At 38.2% G+C, this 16,419-nt stretch overlaps 2 protein-coding genes across 6 annotated transcripts in view; one reads left to right on the plus strand and one right to left on the minus strand.

Annotated features, from left to right (window-relative positions):
* The window catches only part of TRPC3 (transient receptor potential cation channel subfamily C member 3), a 288,551-nt gene that overhangs the window by 95,618 nt on the left and 176,514 nt on the right, over positions 1 to 16,419 (plus strand). The window lies entirely within an intron of this gene.
* BLTP1 (bridge-like lipid transfer protein family member 1) overlaps positions 565 to 16,419 on the minus strand; it is a 114,697-nt gene continuing 98,842 nt past the window's right edge. For 3 of the 5 annotated variants that reach the window (XM_061353647.1, XM_061353645.1, XM_061353649.1), the window contains 17 exons: positions 15,167 to 15,328; positions 14,921 to 15,060; positions 13,665 to 13,866; positions 13,037 to 13,240; positions 12,748 to 12,927; positions 11,703 to 11,840; positions 11,079 to 11,339; positions 9,795 to 9,945; positions 8,783 to 8,940; positions 8,073 to 8,265; positions 7,664 to 7,881; positions 6,937 to 7,188; positions 6,161 to 6,364; positions 4,799 to 4,993; positions 3,778 to 3,912; positions 2,161 to 2,326; positions 565 to 1,264 (listed from right to left, as the gene is read on the minus strand). In XM_061353647.1, coding sequence (XP_061209631.1) covers positions 1,048 to 1,264; positions 2,161 to 2,326; positions 3,778 to 3,912; positions 4,799 to 4,993; positions 6,161 to 6,364; positions 6,937 to 7,188; positions 7,664 to 7,881; positions 8,073 to 8,265; positions 8,783 to 8,940; positions 9,795 to 9,945; positions 11,079 to 11,339; positions 11,703 to 11,840; positions 12,748 to 12,927; positions 13,037 to 13,240; positions 13,665 to 13,866; positions 14,921 to 15,060; positions 15,167 to 15,328 — 3,176 coding nt within the window. In that variant the 3' untranslated portion in view covers positions 565 to 1,047. The remainder of the gene's footprint in view (positions 1,265 to 2,160; positions 2,327 to 3,777; positions 3,913 to 4,798; positions 4,994 to 6,160; positions 6,365 to 6,936; positions 7,189 to 7,663; positions 7,882 to 8,072; positions 8,266 to 8,782; positions 8,941 to 9,794; positions 9,946 to 11,078; positions 11,340 to 11,702; positions 11,841 to 12,747; positions 12,928 to 13,036; positions 13,241 to 13,664; positions 13,867 to 14,920; positions 15,061 to 15,166; positions 15,329 to 16,419) is intronic. The other 2 variants (XM_061353648.1, XM_061353650.1) reach the window with 1 other exon arrangement.

The following is a 16,419-nucleotide window of genomic DNA, read 5'->3' on the forward strand; positions in this document are numbered from 1 at the left end:
GCCCACCCTCAGCTAATAATGCCTCGCTTGGCTCTTGGCAGCGGAGACACCTCCGCGCCGCTCCACCGTTTTGTCGAGAAGCAGATCCATCCGCTCACCACGTGGGACGCGCTAGAACAAGAAAGGCCCGTTGTGCTTAAGGGAGAGAAGAAGCCTCATCCCGATACACCATCAGCCCCGGCCAAACAGCCCCCACGCTGTCTCGTCAGCTTCCCGTGCCGCCTAGCGGAGCATCCCGGTGGGGAGGGCGGCACCCGAAATCGCGAGAGGCGGCACGTACACCGTGCAGGGAGCGCGGCCGGGACCGTAGCACCGCCCGCGGGGCCCTCATCGCCGCTTCCCTCCCTGCGACCGGGACGGTGGGAGCCGGCCTCCAAGTTTCATACCCGCAACAGCGGGAGCGCGGTTCCCCGTTCTGCAGTGCCCCAAGGGGAAGGCGGGCGGGCTGGCTGCGGTGTGAGGCGAACGGCCGGCCACAAGACCGTTACGTAAAGGATACTTAATGCAAAATCTTATTTAAAACTTTTTTTATCAAGGAAGTTGAACCACAACAAAGAAAAAAGATCTGTACAATAGTTAGATTTTATTACAAGTGTAGTAAACGTGATGATTTTTATCACTAAGGCAATCACAGTTTGATAAGTTATATATACATACATAATTTACACAAGTCTACATTGACAAATCAATTACCAGTCACATCAACAAGGGGCTTGTGTTATGGCAAGTAAAGTTTATGAAAATTCACAGTTAATCTGCAAATATTTTAAAGATGCAGGAATTATATTGCACATCATAAAACTGGGTGCTGAGGAGCAGATTTACAGTGTTCCACTTATTCGTTCACAGAATATACATTGGTCATCATCATGCAATAACTTCAAATAGAGAAATGGTATCTTGTACCACAGTAAACAGTTACTCACAATGTAAGTTTTAAATAAAGTAGCAAAAAGCTGTTAGGTTTCTCTTTAAACCATATTTAAATTCCTATAATAAAACACTTTGATAAAATCAAAACAGAATTACAGTTGTCACATTCTATTTTTAGTATTCTTCTTTGTCTTTTCCTTTCTTCTCCTTTTCATCCTGTAGTGCAGTACCAAGTTTCTTTATGAGAACTGACAAGACTTTGTCCAAAGGATCCATGACACCGCGCTGCAGCCACTTCGGAATAGTAGTCCTTGCATGGTGAAAGCCCAGCTTTTGGAGGATGTAGTCAACACCGACAGGATCAATTTTTCTCCCAGTCCAGGATATTAATCTAAAAAACCACCAATAAGTAGGGGACTCACTCTCAAATATATACAACTTAGAGCTACTGGCTTGTACATGAACAGCCATTTTTACTATTGTTGCTTCTGACCAACATCGGTCCAACAGGCATTGTTTCCAACTGAAATTATACACATAATCAGAAAACCACCAGTGGAGCATCCTCTCAAAGTTAAAGGATGCTAAAAGAGACCAAAAAAGAGCCTGGACTGCCTCCATATCATGTTTAAATTGCTTTATTACCAAGGTTGGTTTGTTTGGCCTGGGTTGATTTGTTGTTTTGATATGTGAATGAACACTTGTCAGCATAGGTTAAAAAAAACCGCAACACAGAGGAAAGTCAGTTTCAGTGACTGAAAGTGCGCATTGAGAGCAGAGAGTTGCTGCTCTACGCACTATTCTTCTGTGCTAAGTTTAAAACTGTCATAATGCAACTAGCATATAGTGCTTCTTCATTTTAAGGTGGATGCTTAAAGAACAACTAAAACTGGAATGCTAAAAATTGAAAACCAAAGCAAAAAACTATATGGAAGAAAGTGAATGGACTGTTGCAGGACAGAGCGAAACACAATAATCTGTGGTTCTTACTGACTTTAATTTTACTGCATTTTAATTTTAAAGATCCTCCAACAATGCTTTTTATCTGAATAAATTCTAACCTAGAAGTTAACTGGTGTAATAGATAATGGTGTTATCCAGCTTTTCTCATGTCTCAGAGCCAGGAATGTTTCATAGCAGCAGTAATAGCCAAAGGCAAATCTGTAACAGCATCTTCATGATTAATCCTTTTTGGAGCTGAACGCTATCAACTTGGGAGCACTTCTTGTTTGCACAACAAAGCCCTCAGAGAAAATGCACAAAGTGATTGCAGATAAGCCTTGTTACCTGAGCGTGGGTTCCAAATGCCAAGTATTGCACATAAATTCTCTCCAGTCGACTGTAGTGTAAGTAATGCCTTCCTCTGCCTCCTTGTCATTGGAGCCGTCCTGAAGAACACCAACAGAGTTTTTTTGTCCTGGACGAGCAGCCAAAATGCGAGGAGGAAAGATTGCTGCAAAACGGAGAGAGGAAAAACCCCACACCAGTCACAAGCATCTCACTTGAATGCTCTCTGTACATCATTTAAATAAAACAAAGTGAGAACCACCTTGTGGCTGAGTTTTACAGAATTTCTGACTAACAGTTTTGATTTGGACCAAGTGCTGTTAAGAAAAAACCCTACAATAACTAACAGACACAGGATAACACTGTAATGTGGGCTCTCACTCCTTTCTGCCAGCCTCAAACATCCATATACCAGGGCTTTCCGTCAAGTTCATCATGGCATTCAATGAAACATTAGATTCCATAAGCAAAATTCAGACATGCTCATAGTTTAGAATGTTTTTTTTAGATTAACAGAGTAGTCCCTTGAGGAGGAGGAGGTGGGGGAATAGTTAAGTTAAATCTCTGTCCAAAGACATTGAAGGCACCTGAACCCAACTCTTACTTGAGTTTAAGTCCTTGGGTACAGAAAAACAACAGCAGCTCCTTCTCCTTCAAAGAACATATTTTATAAAATAAAACCAAATCTATGAATTTGGATGGATTTTTAATTGATTTTAAGATAGCTTGAAAAAAATTTTTTGGACAAGTTTCCACCAAAAAATACTTATCTTTTGTTTTAGCTTCTGCACCTGTTAGGCACTTGAAAATGCTTTTAGGGAAGCATTCCTACCTCTGTTGTACACAATTATATGTAAAAAGGTTCTGATATGCTTACTTAGGAAAAGAACCCTTTAAAATACTCAAATTAATGTGTTCTACATTATGTGTTACATTTATATATCACGTTACATCACACTAACAAATGTTACACTTTCCATAGAAATCAGTAATAAATGCAAACAACTGCACAACAGAATCTCACACAGCAAAACAGGTGATTTTCACTACGGTGGTGAGCATTTCTGAAGTCAGAAAAATGCATGTCTGGGAAGAAGCTCCATTGATGAAAGAACTGCAATAAAAGCATCATAGCATCCTAAAGCAGTTTTAATCTGCATATATCATTTACAAAAGAAAATTAAATTACACACCAAGTGTCAAAATAGGAGCAAGATTATGACTTAAGAGTAACTAGCACAAGCTCATCAGTAACGGGGAGGAGAAATTCAGGAGCATGTCTGTTCTCTGCAGCATATTGCTCGTAGGTGCTGCACTGGAGGTGGTCAGTTTGTTTTTGAACAACTTGCTGTACCTACACAGCGCTGGTACACAGTGCCACACAGAGATATTAGTACAGCTTCCTGCACAGTGGTGGCATGTCAACATAGTGACACAACAATGTTTGTAAGCTTGTATGCAACTACTCTGCTTCCAGACCTACAGGGGATGACTTAAAATGAGCTCGAGTATTTCCTGAACCAAACCTTTATTAAAAAGTATGAATATATTTACTGGCAAATAGTCTGAAAACTGCAGACTGTCAGACAAGTGTTGCTTCAATAAACAGCAACTTACCTTTTTCTTTTTCTTTTAGATAAGCAGATACCAAGTCATGCAGAAACATAATCAACTCAGCATCCATCGTTACACAAATATGGTCTGTAAATTCAGTTACCACACTGCATTCCACCTTTGGTTTAACACTTGTATCTACAGCCAGATAAAAGCAGTATTAATACACTTATAAGTACATACAGCATACATAAAAGTACATGTATTTTAAATACAAATAATTTGAAAAATGACATTGCTCTGACTGAACCAGAGACTCAAAAGAGAGGAAGGAGCAGAATTAATATCTGTGTTTAGCAGCCTCAGCATTTTTGAAGCAGTTTTCCAATCCAAAGAACTTCTGGTAGTTTATAAAAGATGCTGAAAATAAAGACATATTGTGATGTAGCAACCTTGATCACCCTCAACATGGAAAGCCAACCTAGAGCAGTATTACTAGCTTGTGTTATGCTACCAATGCACAATTTAGTAAGAAAAGCTGATAGCAGATTTTACTAGTTTGGCTATTAAAAAAGCAGTTAACCAAACCCCAACAGGCTGGCTTATCTACAGCAGTACTAGGCAGGATCAGGTATGGAATAAAACCACAGCTCAGCCAAGATAAATATGTACGTTAATGTCTTATATCTTCAGAAGTCTTATTTCTTGCCAGTTCCAATTGCGATCTGAGTATTTTGAAAACAAGAGCATAAAATTTCAGTTCCCATCTCATAGTCTTTTTCAGAAGGGCTCTCCTTTTTAACATTTTAATGAAAATAAGAAAACCGGCCTCCTAAAAGCAGCCAACCTATATGAAATACTTATATTCATTTCTCTTGGTAAGTTTTTTCTATAGTGACCAGTCTCTGGGCTAGATCTTTGCTTTCTCAGCACAGTTTCCTCCACATTTTATTACGAAATGTTACCATTTCTTGCAAATCTGCAGCAATTCTCAGATTAAATCCTCGTTTTATCAGCAGAATAGCTTTGTATGTAGCACCTCATTTATGAAACATAGCTTCAGATGAAGTTATATTTACTTCACCTTGTAATGAAGGCTCTTGGGGCTCTTGAACATGAATAGATTTAAAATCCAGCTGCATCCTTGGCAGTGCAAAGATGGTTTCAGTTTCATGGTTGTAACTGGAGCCACCTCTGAATCCACTTAGCAAGCTTGAGCTTTTCACAGTCGTGCTGCTCTCTGGGTTGTTTGCATCAACATTTCGCAGCAGGTTTAGCTCTAAATGGGCAACAAGAAATGCCTGAATTCACTAGTCTATTTAAAAAAGGTTCTTGTCAGCACAGAGGGTGACAAATTTTCACAAAATACATCTCATAATAAGAAAGGGGAAAGAAATACATGCAGTATGGTAACATCTAAACACTTCTAAGAATCCTAGGTCTTTTTAAGTCCAAGTCTCATTCACCTGACCACCCTGTCACAACTGTTCTCCTAATGAGCTTTCAGTTAAGCAAGATACAGACTGTATGGGTTCAAAGTGTGCCCTTTTTGTTTGAAAATACAGTAGTACTTAGAAGTGTTTCTGATTAATACAAGTAACACGTAAGTTCAGTGAGGCAGCACTGCTGTCAGAAATCATTGTTGACCAGTAATCAGCTTTGTCACAAGACATTTACCACAGTACACATGCAACATCATTTAAATTAGTTTTCAGTTTTTAAAATTCTGACAAGATGAAAAAGCAAAGAAAATTTAACACTTCAATGCAAAAAAAGCTGATGCATGATTATTAAGAAGATTATATCCTTTATCCTGCTCTCAAAAGCATGGCTATAAAAGATCAAACAATGACATGTTGTTGTTTATATAGTTAAATGCTCCAGATGTAGCAAAACAGGGCTACATAAAAAGAGCTCATAGACAGTGCCTCTACTTGTGAACTTAAATCACTATCGCCTGTTGTGTCCTTCAAAAGGAATAAATATTTGTATATCAATTAGTTCAATTTTTATTTTTCAAGGAGCTATCCCTGCTCATTTCTCACTATATTTTCCATTCTGCTATTCACCCTTTCACAGAAATTGTGTTGCTATCATCTACTGCTTCTGTGGTTTGTGACTGAAACAGCAACTTTTTGCATATAATCAAAGATGACTAGTGTTACTGCAATGCCAGATACATGATGTCCTGTACACTTAACAGAACATTTGTAATTTCTGCACAGTTTGAAAAAGGACATTGCTCAGTAACACTTCAGCTGTTCAGCATATTGCTATGCTTCTTAATCCACAGTTCACCATAAGCTTCTCAAGAAGAAACTACTTCAGTTAGTTCAAATTTCCTTCTCCCTACAGCCCACTTGAAATTTATCAGCTTTTAAACAGCACCATCTGTACTGCCTGGCAAGCAGACCAATCCCCAGACTTAATGAAACATGGATCTAACCTTCATTCCTTGTGGCTGTAACGTAATTGAACCACTCTTTCACACTGGCAACTCCATGCGGGGGGTTTTCATGGCGGCGCCTTGTTATCTTTGTGATTGTTGCCATTGGGCTTTCAAGGGCTCCACACGGTTTGGTGACCATAGTGTTATGACCCAAATGAAAGTCCAGAGTTTGCACAATATACGTGGAGTGTTCACTAATACCTGCATTGAAGGTGTGACCAGCATGGCATGAAAGAGAGAAAAAGAAATACAGAAAAAACAGGCTGGTAAGGGGTACTAGGATTTTTCCTCACTGCTCTCCTCGCACAGGTATTTCACATGAATAATAAGTATGCCAGTGCCATTAAAGACTGATATAAAGCTAGCAAACAACAGAAAAATAAAATACTCAGCAGCCACAGAGAGTAAAAACTTAATATAAGGCCATCAAAATTCATCATACAGAAACAAGGGACTACACAAACATGTAAGTCTACGAGGGACTACATGCAATTAACAAGGCAGTCCACTTTGTAGCCATATTATTAAGAACATATCTATTCCATTTGAAAACGTATTTTGCATTATTCCAGAGATAAAGCAAACTGTGGTAAAGATGGAGAGGGAACAGATTATTACTTTAGGTACATGGTATATTTTGGAGAAATAATCTTGATTCAGACTTAAATAAGTTTTTCTTTGATTTCTTCTTACGTTTCATTATTAATACATCAAAACATTCTTAAAAAATCTCTTAAAGAAATTTAGATAAGTGAGGAAATGGTTTCAATTACCATCTTCCCAAACTTTCTGGGCTTCTGTCCAAAATGCAATATTGGGTTCTTCCAGGTGAAATAAGGCCCACGATTTTGAGCGGAAGTTGGGTCCATGAAAGCAAGCCAGAGTCATATGGTTTCCATGAAGGCTCATGGATCCTCCAAATTGCATTCCATCTTCTGGCAATGGCATCTGAAATAAGGATATATGGCACCCTGATACCACTTTCAAAACTCCTGGCCAATGGCGATGATGGGCTGCATCCAACACTAGAAAATAAACAGTGAGAACAAACTTTAGGAAAGAGAAAAGATAGCTGCCGTATTTGTATTTTTAATACAACATGGAATTATGAGTGATATTTTCTAATCTGTTTAATTGACACTGTTTCATGTTTGTGACCTAAGGTGGTTGTAGCTTAAGAGTACCCGAATGAGCATACTTGGAAATCAGTGACTCATTGCGAACTGATAAATTACTGTTTCAACTCATGAATAATAGAGAGTAAGAATAACATCACACTTCCACTGCTACTCATATTAGAAATGTTTGGGGTTTGTTTTTTTATGAAATAGACTTCGAAAACTTTCAACTCTATTGAAGTAGTTTGAAACTGGCAAAAATGCGCTGTAAAGAACCTATTTCAAGACAAATAGATATACTTGCACGTATAAAGTTAATCAGAGGAATTTTTGTAATTAAAACATACTACTTGGGAAGTATACTGTTTTTTGTACCACTTACATTGCTCATGCGAGCTTCTCTCCAAGTTGTTGGCCATTGTCTTGGGAGGGAGGTAAGGAACAGGTCCCCAGGTGGACAACGCTCGCTTGCTTGTATCAAATTGCTGAGTAAAGAACTCCTGGAGTTTCATTCCTATTTTTATTAAGTCTGGTGTAGTTGATCTTGAAATCATAACTTGGAATATATCCCATTTCAGGTCCCCATGGACAAATATCTCACTAGGTATTAAAACCAACAAGAGCATTAGCAGTTAATCTACTTCCTGCTGACAATGAAAAATACTACAAATGAACCCTTTGTTTTCTAGCAGATGCTTACATGTTTGGTTAGCAGTACTGGACAGAAGATATATAGGCAGAATTTGACCTTATCAAACATTATACATTTTAAACACAGGAAGCAGTATTACCTTTTATCAGAGATGCTTGAGTCCAAAACATTATATAGGTTAATTTTCCATTCATCCTGTAGTTTCAGATCAGCATTACTGAAGATTCCCATTAGGATACTGGACCCCATATAGTCAACACGTGCTTCAGTAGAACCCATGGTAATTTGAATTTTATGACTGGGCTGTTGATTTGGGTGTTCAGAAATATGAGCTGAAACAGAATCAAAGCAGTACAGAAATACAGCATTAAAATAGTTGAAAAACAGTTTTTCCAGTGATATCACCCTTATGCATCCACATGATACAGAGGGGCTGAGAAAGCACTGGCTTTTTCCAGATGCATGGCAACAGTCATGACTGGTACCTTGCCAGAACACCAAGCCTCTTTCCAAGCCAGGTTTGCATTTCCCAGACCATAAGCACTTGTAAAATCCTAGGAGCAGCTGAAATGCCATGAAATCTTTCAGTTGCCATTTCCCAGAGAGCTGAAAGGAGCTGGAGGGTTGCACAACCAGTGGAATTTTAGAGCAACCATGAGACTGCATCATTCCCTGATCAGAAGGCCATCCCTTCATTTCAAGGTATGTTACGTAGTCAGAATGCACAAGTAGAAATCCAAAGGTTTTATATACTAGCAGGTTCAGAAAGCAAGGTATTGTGTATTTTTTTTAGTTTTTCGTATTTATTGTCTGGAGCATATGTTAATACCAGGCAGCCTTCCAACTTACCCACCATCTCGAGGGTATTAACGTCTATGGTACCTCCAACAACTCCTCCTCTGGAGTCCAACTGTGATCTTCCCAAGCCAACAGACATGCTAATTTCTCGGTCTCTGCTACTACCCACAGAGAGACGACCCTGGCTTTTCAAACCACTGGTGGTCCACCTGGAATAGAGATGAAAACAGACAACAATTTTCCAGGCTGTCCAAAGAGAAATTAAAACTTATGTACTAGAAAAGGGTAAATAAATAACATGGTGTAGGAATGTGTGACTTCAGGATTAAGCATCTACCAGTATTCATGAAGGACTTCACAGTTCAAAACTGAAAAAGTTATGATTGTAAAACTAGAAGACAACAGGCATTTAACAGTTTGTGGGGAAACCCACCACCTCCCACCACATCCCCCCATCTGTTTGTCCTGGGTTTAGCACTAGCAGTCATTTTTTCTCTTTCTTGGTAGCTGGTGCAGTGCTGTGTTTTGACTTTCGGGCTGGGAACAGAGCTGATAACAATGATGTTTTGGTTTGGCCAAGGACTTCGTGAGCCTCATGCTCTGCCAGGGCGGAGGGGAAGCCAGGAGGAAGCAGAGACAGGACACCTGACCCAAACTGACCAAAGAGGTATTCCATACCACAGCACGTCATGTCCACAGGGGAACTGGGAGTTACCCGGAAGGGCTAGGGGGACTGCAGGGTCAGAGGAGGTATCGGTCGGTGCTTGATCGGGCTGGGGGGGGTGAGTTATCGGTTGCCTGGTGGTGAGGTGTTGTAATCTCTTCCCTTGTTATTTCCTTTATCATTACTATTATTGGTGGTAGCAGTAGTGATTTGTGTTATACCTTAGTTACTAAGCTGTTCTTATCTCAACCTGTGGGAGTTGCATTTCTTTTCGATTCTCCTCTCCGTTCCCCCAGGAGTAGGGGGAGGGCAAGAAGGGGGGGAGTGGGTGAACAAGCTGTCTGGCTGGGTTTAAACCACGACACTGTTAAAACATATTTGATCTTGTTTTATACTTACGTGGTATTGCCCATTACATTGCTCATATTCATTTGAACATTTAATTGTTTTAGGTTCATAGCAAATACAACCAGTGTTTCCCATGGCGTTCCTTGTTGGCTTCCAGCTTTGTTTGACTTATTAAATGGAGTTGATGTTTTTGAGAGAGTATCTGAACAAAAAAGATAAAAATATAAATAATTCCACACACTAGGAAAAACTGGCAGAATATATCAATTGTACATATTACAAAAGGATAGACTAACACCATATTTAAGGAGCTACACAAAATTACTACTGAGGATAAGTTAGAATTAGAGGATTTGTAGTATGCATTGATTTAGTTGTCATAGGAATGGCTCATTCTACACATTTATTTTAACTAGTATCTTTAAGAGAAATGATTTTTCATTTCCAATTAGTCATGCAAGAGTATATTCTAAATTACTTTGCTGCTTAAGAATACCAGTGTATTCAGAAAGTGAATTATTAGTATTTGACTATTCAGGTAGCAGTTATGTACACAAGTGCCAAGTCAGAATTTCCAAAATATTAGGGTTTTCCTTGCTCTTTTGACAAAAATCCTGTCAATACTGTCACAAGCCTATGCAAAATCACATTTCATATCAGTAATGCCACTCGAACAGCCATAAGTCCTTTTCCAATTGTGTTTTCCCCTAAAAACTGTTCGTATTTAACAACTTGCTTGCATTCTAAATAGACAAAATACCTGTCCTTTTTTCCCAGACTAAAATAAGTCTCATGCCTCTAAATCTCCTAGCTATATCTAATGCTTTAAGTCTTCCACACAGCCAGTGCTACACTGCTCTGAGATACAATACAGTAACATTTGTAGTAAAAGAAAGTAAAAGTTTATTTCTTACATGGAGACTACACTTATTTAGACCTCTTAGTATGAGCACAAAGTCTCAGATGAAACCAAGTAACTGACCTTATCTGTGAACTGTGATATTGACCCTCTTCTAAGGGGGTTATAATTGCTTGGATGAGGATAGAGAGCCAAGAAAATGACAATGCAATCAAATTTAGATGAGTTCTCCACCTTATTCCAGCTAAACAATTCCCACCCTAGTAAAAGAAACTGCAATTTTACAGGAAGCATACTAAAAAACTATACTTTGATTCATCCATTTCAGCTATTTTTCTTTGTCTAAGCCATTGACTCTCCACTCCCAGTCACTGTGGAAATACTATGGCTGCTTTCTACAAAGCAATAATGACATAGTTTTCTCATACAACTGATGAAAATACTTTAAAACCCTAAAGAAATCATTGTCAACTAACCTCTCTGAGGCACTGAAGAGTCAGACACGCTCCTGGATCTTGTTACAGCTGGAGACTTCAAGCTGTGAGATGCTGTCCCAGGTGACATACTGCTGTTTGCATTGTGTTCATTAAAAACATTAGGTGACTGTGCCATGTGTGTAAACGAAGCAGACTGGCAGGGCTGCTCCCACGTTCTACAGTACGCTTTCCTTGATGATTCAGGAGAAAGATGCTGGCTTACCCCTTCAATTGAATCTGGTGTTCCAGGACCCGATGCTACTAGAAAGAAAAGCCAGCACATGAAAGGCAGAAAAATGATTTAATTTTTGTTTAACAATATTCCCCCATATACTAAGAAATACTCAGTGTCAAAAGACATACCATTTATCGTAACTGAAGGTTTTCAATTGTATTAACTAATATAAGCTCTTCAATTAATTCAGTGACCTATTTCAGAAATTTTCTTCCATTTCTTCTTTCTAGGAGTTTTTTATTAAGCTTATTAGAGTGATTGCATGTGGAGCAAATTATAATACATTATATGTAGTCATATATGTAATAATACACAAGTAATACATATTTATAAAATTCCTTCTATAATCCATTGTACAAAGAGGGCTTTCATAAGAAGCAGTATCTTACCTGGCAGGTTTATTGTTTGATCACCCAGGAAAAGCCGTCTAGCAATGCTTCTCCTGTACCAAGCCCTTGGAAAGGCTAGAATCTCACTGAGTCGGCGCATATCATATTTAAAAGAAGCAGATCCTATGTCACAGACAGCTGAAGAAGAAAGCATAGACACACAGCTGTAAACTTTAAGTACTAATAGGTTTTGGTGAGCAATTGTAATTCATAGGTGTTAAATATAGTCATCAAATACTTCTTTACACATAACAGTATAGCCGTTGCTGTAATGATGTCCTGGTTTGGCACTTAAACCATGAGAAATGAAAAAACAGTTTTTCTGAGATGTTGCCATTTGTTCAAATCCAGTATTAGATAGATACAAACACACTTCATAAAGGCAAGATGGAGCCTATGAATACAGTTGATGTTGGGTCCTACTTGTGTCGTATGTACCTCAGATTCCTCATCTGAGGGTTTTATGGCAGATTAATCACAACCATTCTGCTGTTTGCCCATTAAGTCAAATTCTCCTGTGTAACAGGGGAAAATAAATAAATAAAACATCTTTAAACCCCCTTTTATTTCAAGGCTCCTTGAGTATTCAGGAGTCCAATTCTGACTTTAGCTTCACAGGTACTAGGTGGCAAAGTGGTGAAATTTGACAGCTAGTAACTTAACATACAACTACATTACCAAATTAGACATACAGCAGTGCAGCCAGAATTAAGATAATAACACCCAGACAATACCAGACTTAAAGAAAAAAAAAAAAGAGATAATGAAGAATACTAAGAAGTTTGTGATCTAGGAGATTCAACTGTTTGTTACATTAAATAAATCAAGAGGCTAAAGAGGTGCATCTGTCAAGAGGTACTCCAAGTAGCATTCAACTTTAATGTATCAATCCCTACTTCACTCAAAGAGCAAACATTTTACTACATGCTCCTATTAAACAGTTCTCATGTAACATCTACAAAAGCTGCTGAGAGTAAAGCTTATCACTAGAACAGCAGTTCTCTATTAGGTGAATAGATGGGATTAAAATGAAACAAACATTTACCAGATATGTTTATCAATGTAGTATCTATCTTGCTGGTAGCTTTGCTTGCAGACTGACTCTCAAAAAAGGAGGAACCTCCTGAACGTCTTATTCGTGACAGGCTGACTTTCACAAACTCAAGGTTAATGCTCAAAGAATCTTTCCGGCCAGTGACTGAAGTTGGCTCCTCATCCACATTACCTAGAAACAGAAAGACAAAAGCTTAATCTTCTGTGACCTTTTCAAATCTTCAGAAAACCATGACAAACTTGAACAGTGTTCATCTAAGCAAACAATAACTTGTCTCTACCTAAGGCTCCTGATCCAGGGCTTAGAACAGTAACAGCAGATTTTTGTTTTCCAGCTCCGTATGGATGGAACACGTAGAGGGAAAAGTCGGACATGCAGGCAGTAAAGCTCAGGCCTGAAGAGCTGCTACTGGAAGTAGTCAAGTCTGACTGACTGCTGCTGTGCCGTGTTCTGCCAAGAGGGCTGCCTAGGCCAGGTGAGGAACCTGAAGTCAAATTTTGGCAAAAGCTAGTTTTAGTACAAAAGCATTTTCAAACATGAACTAATACTGACTGTTAACAGCAATACTAAACAGACCAAATGCATATCAAATTATGCCCTTATATAGCAGCAATGTAGCTTAAATAGTCTATGGACTGATGCTAACCTTTTGTAAGAGATAACTGCTTATAAGAGTTATAAGAGATAACTGCCTAACCAGTGTAAGACAAACTCCAAGACAAACATCTGTACCAGCTTTTACAGGAAACTGATACATGAAGAAATCCTACTGAACTCACTAATACATAAAAGCCTAGCCTTAAGATGTGTAAAAAGCTTATCATCTGCTCTAATTTTAGACAACAGAACATTATCTTTATTCATGCTACAAGCTGTATATAGTATACACATTCACATACACATATTACCTGGTGCTCCAGATTTATTAACTGAATTCTTTGGGCCACTCTGTGAAGTACTGACACCAACTGACACATTTTCTGATGGGTATGTTGTGCCTAATGTTTCCAGTTCTCCTCGGTTTGAAGAGAAAACAAGATCCAGGGAAGGCAATTTCAGCATGCATTCAACTCTTGATACTGGCAAGCAACTGAACTTGATTTGAGAGGGCTGGAAGACAGAAAGAAAATAAAGCATTCAGTAAACAAATAGGAAAGGCTAAAACCATCCCAAATTTGGCATATAAAGTGCTACGGGTTTAAATCTAAACAAATTACAGCCTTTTCAGACTGGTTGTAGAATTACTAAGATAACTGTATGCAAGTTGATATAGATATATTAATTGCAGGCAATCCCTCCAACACCACGGCTATTATCTGGACCAGTTTCTTGAAAACTTAGACACAAGAAGCCTGTATGCAGCAGAAGACATGTATGTATCCCCCTTTCTTCCTCCCCCCCAAGTCAGTTCGTAGCTGTTCTCATGCAAGAACTATGCAGAATCATTTGAGCTGATGCTGAAAGCCTCAGCTCCTCTCAGTACATTCTTGGCCAGATGAGTTTGCAGGTAAAAGCTGAGAGAAACTACAGATCGTTGTGATTAATTTTCATAGGCATTTAAAAAAACCCTGCCACCATGTGTTAGAATATGTTGTTCAATATGGGAACACAACCAAATTTATACCAGGCAAAAATGTTGTTTGAGCCAACATTCAGATCAAGCTCCAGTGCTCTGAATTACTCTGTGGTAGCACTTTTCTCTCTTAACACATATAAAAAGCCCAGACACATCAAATATTAAGCAGTATGAATATTGCCTTGTAGAGGATAACTGCACATTTCTACATTTTCCATATAAACTGAGAAAATCTTTAATTGTTATTTTTGTTTTGTAATTGTACCTATAAATAGTAGATAAAAATACTAGTTATAGAAGATACTTTCACAAGTCCAGAAGAGACAGGGAAGAAGTAATGATTAAAAATGCTCACAACTTTTGTGGCTTCTCAAAGTTGCTCATTTCTTTGGTCTTCTTGAGACCAAAATATGTTGGAACTCCTGCTGAAGTAAGTCCTACTTTATCATCACATTAGACATTAGTATCTCAGAAAGGACACTTGAAATATGCTTTACTTTTTTTAAAAGCAAACTTAGAAGCATGGATAGTCTCAAAGACTCTGACTATTACTTACTATACTGAATGCTGAGTTGAAACCTCACTCACCTGAACTCGTACATAAACCACCACATCTACAGGAAAGGATGAATATGCTGATGTCGAGGATGATACTAATGATGTTGTGGATTCCTCTAATGGATCTTGCATATCAAACTGTCCCATATCTTCATCCTGGGAACTAACAGCTTTTAACAGGTACAAGAACTTATTAGTGGAATTTAAATGGAAGAACAGCCTATCATCATCAGAAGAGAAGAAAAAAGAGTACTAGAGTACAAATACACAACTTACCCGCGTAATTCCTTTCAATGGGTGTGATTGGAATGGTTTCAAGAGCTTTCTCTAGAAAGTCCAGTAAGCATGGGCTAATCACCATTTCCTCTGGCAATGACTGGAGTGCAACCCATGCATATAGTTTAGCAGTTTTCACTCCACCACTTCCTTTCCCTTTGGCTGCAACATTTAAAAGATAAATTTGTCTGATGTAATACCACTCAACTGTAAATGGGAAACATTAGAAGATACTTCATAACTAACAGCTGTTTCCTCTAATTCCCTGTATTATCATCTGAAAAGACATAGATCAGTTAGAAAAAAAAATAAGCCCTAAGTTCTCATTTAAAAAATCGTGCAAAACCATTAGTCTGTCATGCTTGATTGTAATTCCATTGCCTATGTTCCTGACCAAGGAGTGTTATGTCATTATTACCAGTTTGCTTTTTAAAAAAATAGCACCAAAATCAAACAAGCATTCTTCTCCAAATACACAATGCAAAGTAACTACAGTGACTGGAACTGAAAGTGGAATTAGGAAGAACAGATACATGAGCCTGGGAAGAATGTAAGTTTAAAAAGAGAAAATACACCTGAAAATTAAAACTGTAAATGACAAGTCCTATTATATTTATGCAAAGAATAACTGGATTTTTAAAAGCCTGGAGCTAGCCAGAATATAAACTAATAAAAAGATTGTTGTCTTCTAAATCTGTGGAAGAGGGTAGTACTTGGATCCACACTCACCAAAATATAAATATGCACACAAGGTATTAGTACCAGCTCAATTCCTGTCTCTATGAAACACAGCTTTAAAATGAATAGAAATAAATGAAGATATTGTTTTTAAATTCACCAAGAAAAATATAAACATTAACTAAATTACTAAAACGGAGCTTAAAAATCCTTTTATTTGCTAAAAAAGCCCCCAAGCACTCAGTTTTCAGGCTATGCGATGCAAACTATACTGTCTGGTGCCTCTGACTAGATTGTCTTATCTTGCGCTTGCGGGAGACCAAAGGAAACAAGAGAAGATGGTTTTCATTCCAGAGGAAAAGTAATATTTAAAAAGTAATAAAAATATCAATAAACGTGTTTCAAAACAATTCAGAACTATTAAATATTTATAGAAATACAGTGCATAAAAAAATATGGTAATTGCAATCACTAGTTTTGGAAGACATTTTATATCCTCATACAAGTGCAATTTCTGTAAGATCCCCCCCCACCACATGGGGATCTTACAGACATGAAAACAAGACTCAGTAACT

Source organism: Neopsephotus bourkii, unplaced genomic scaffold (genome assembly GCF_033783945.1).
Source record: "Neopsephotus bourkii isolate Nb327-2 ecotype Australia unplaced genomic scaffold, CSIRO-AGI_Nbou_v1 NB_690, whole genome shotgun sequence".
NCBI classification, from domain to species: domain Eukaryota; kingdom Metazoa; phylum Chordata; class Aves; order Psittaciformes; family Psittacidae; genus Neopsephotus; species Neopsephotus bourkii.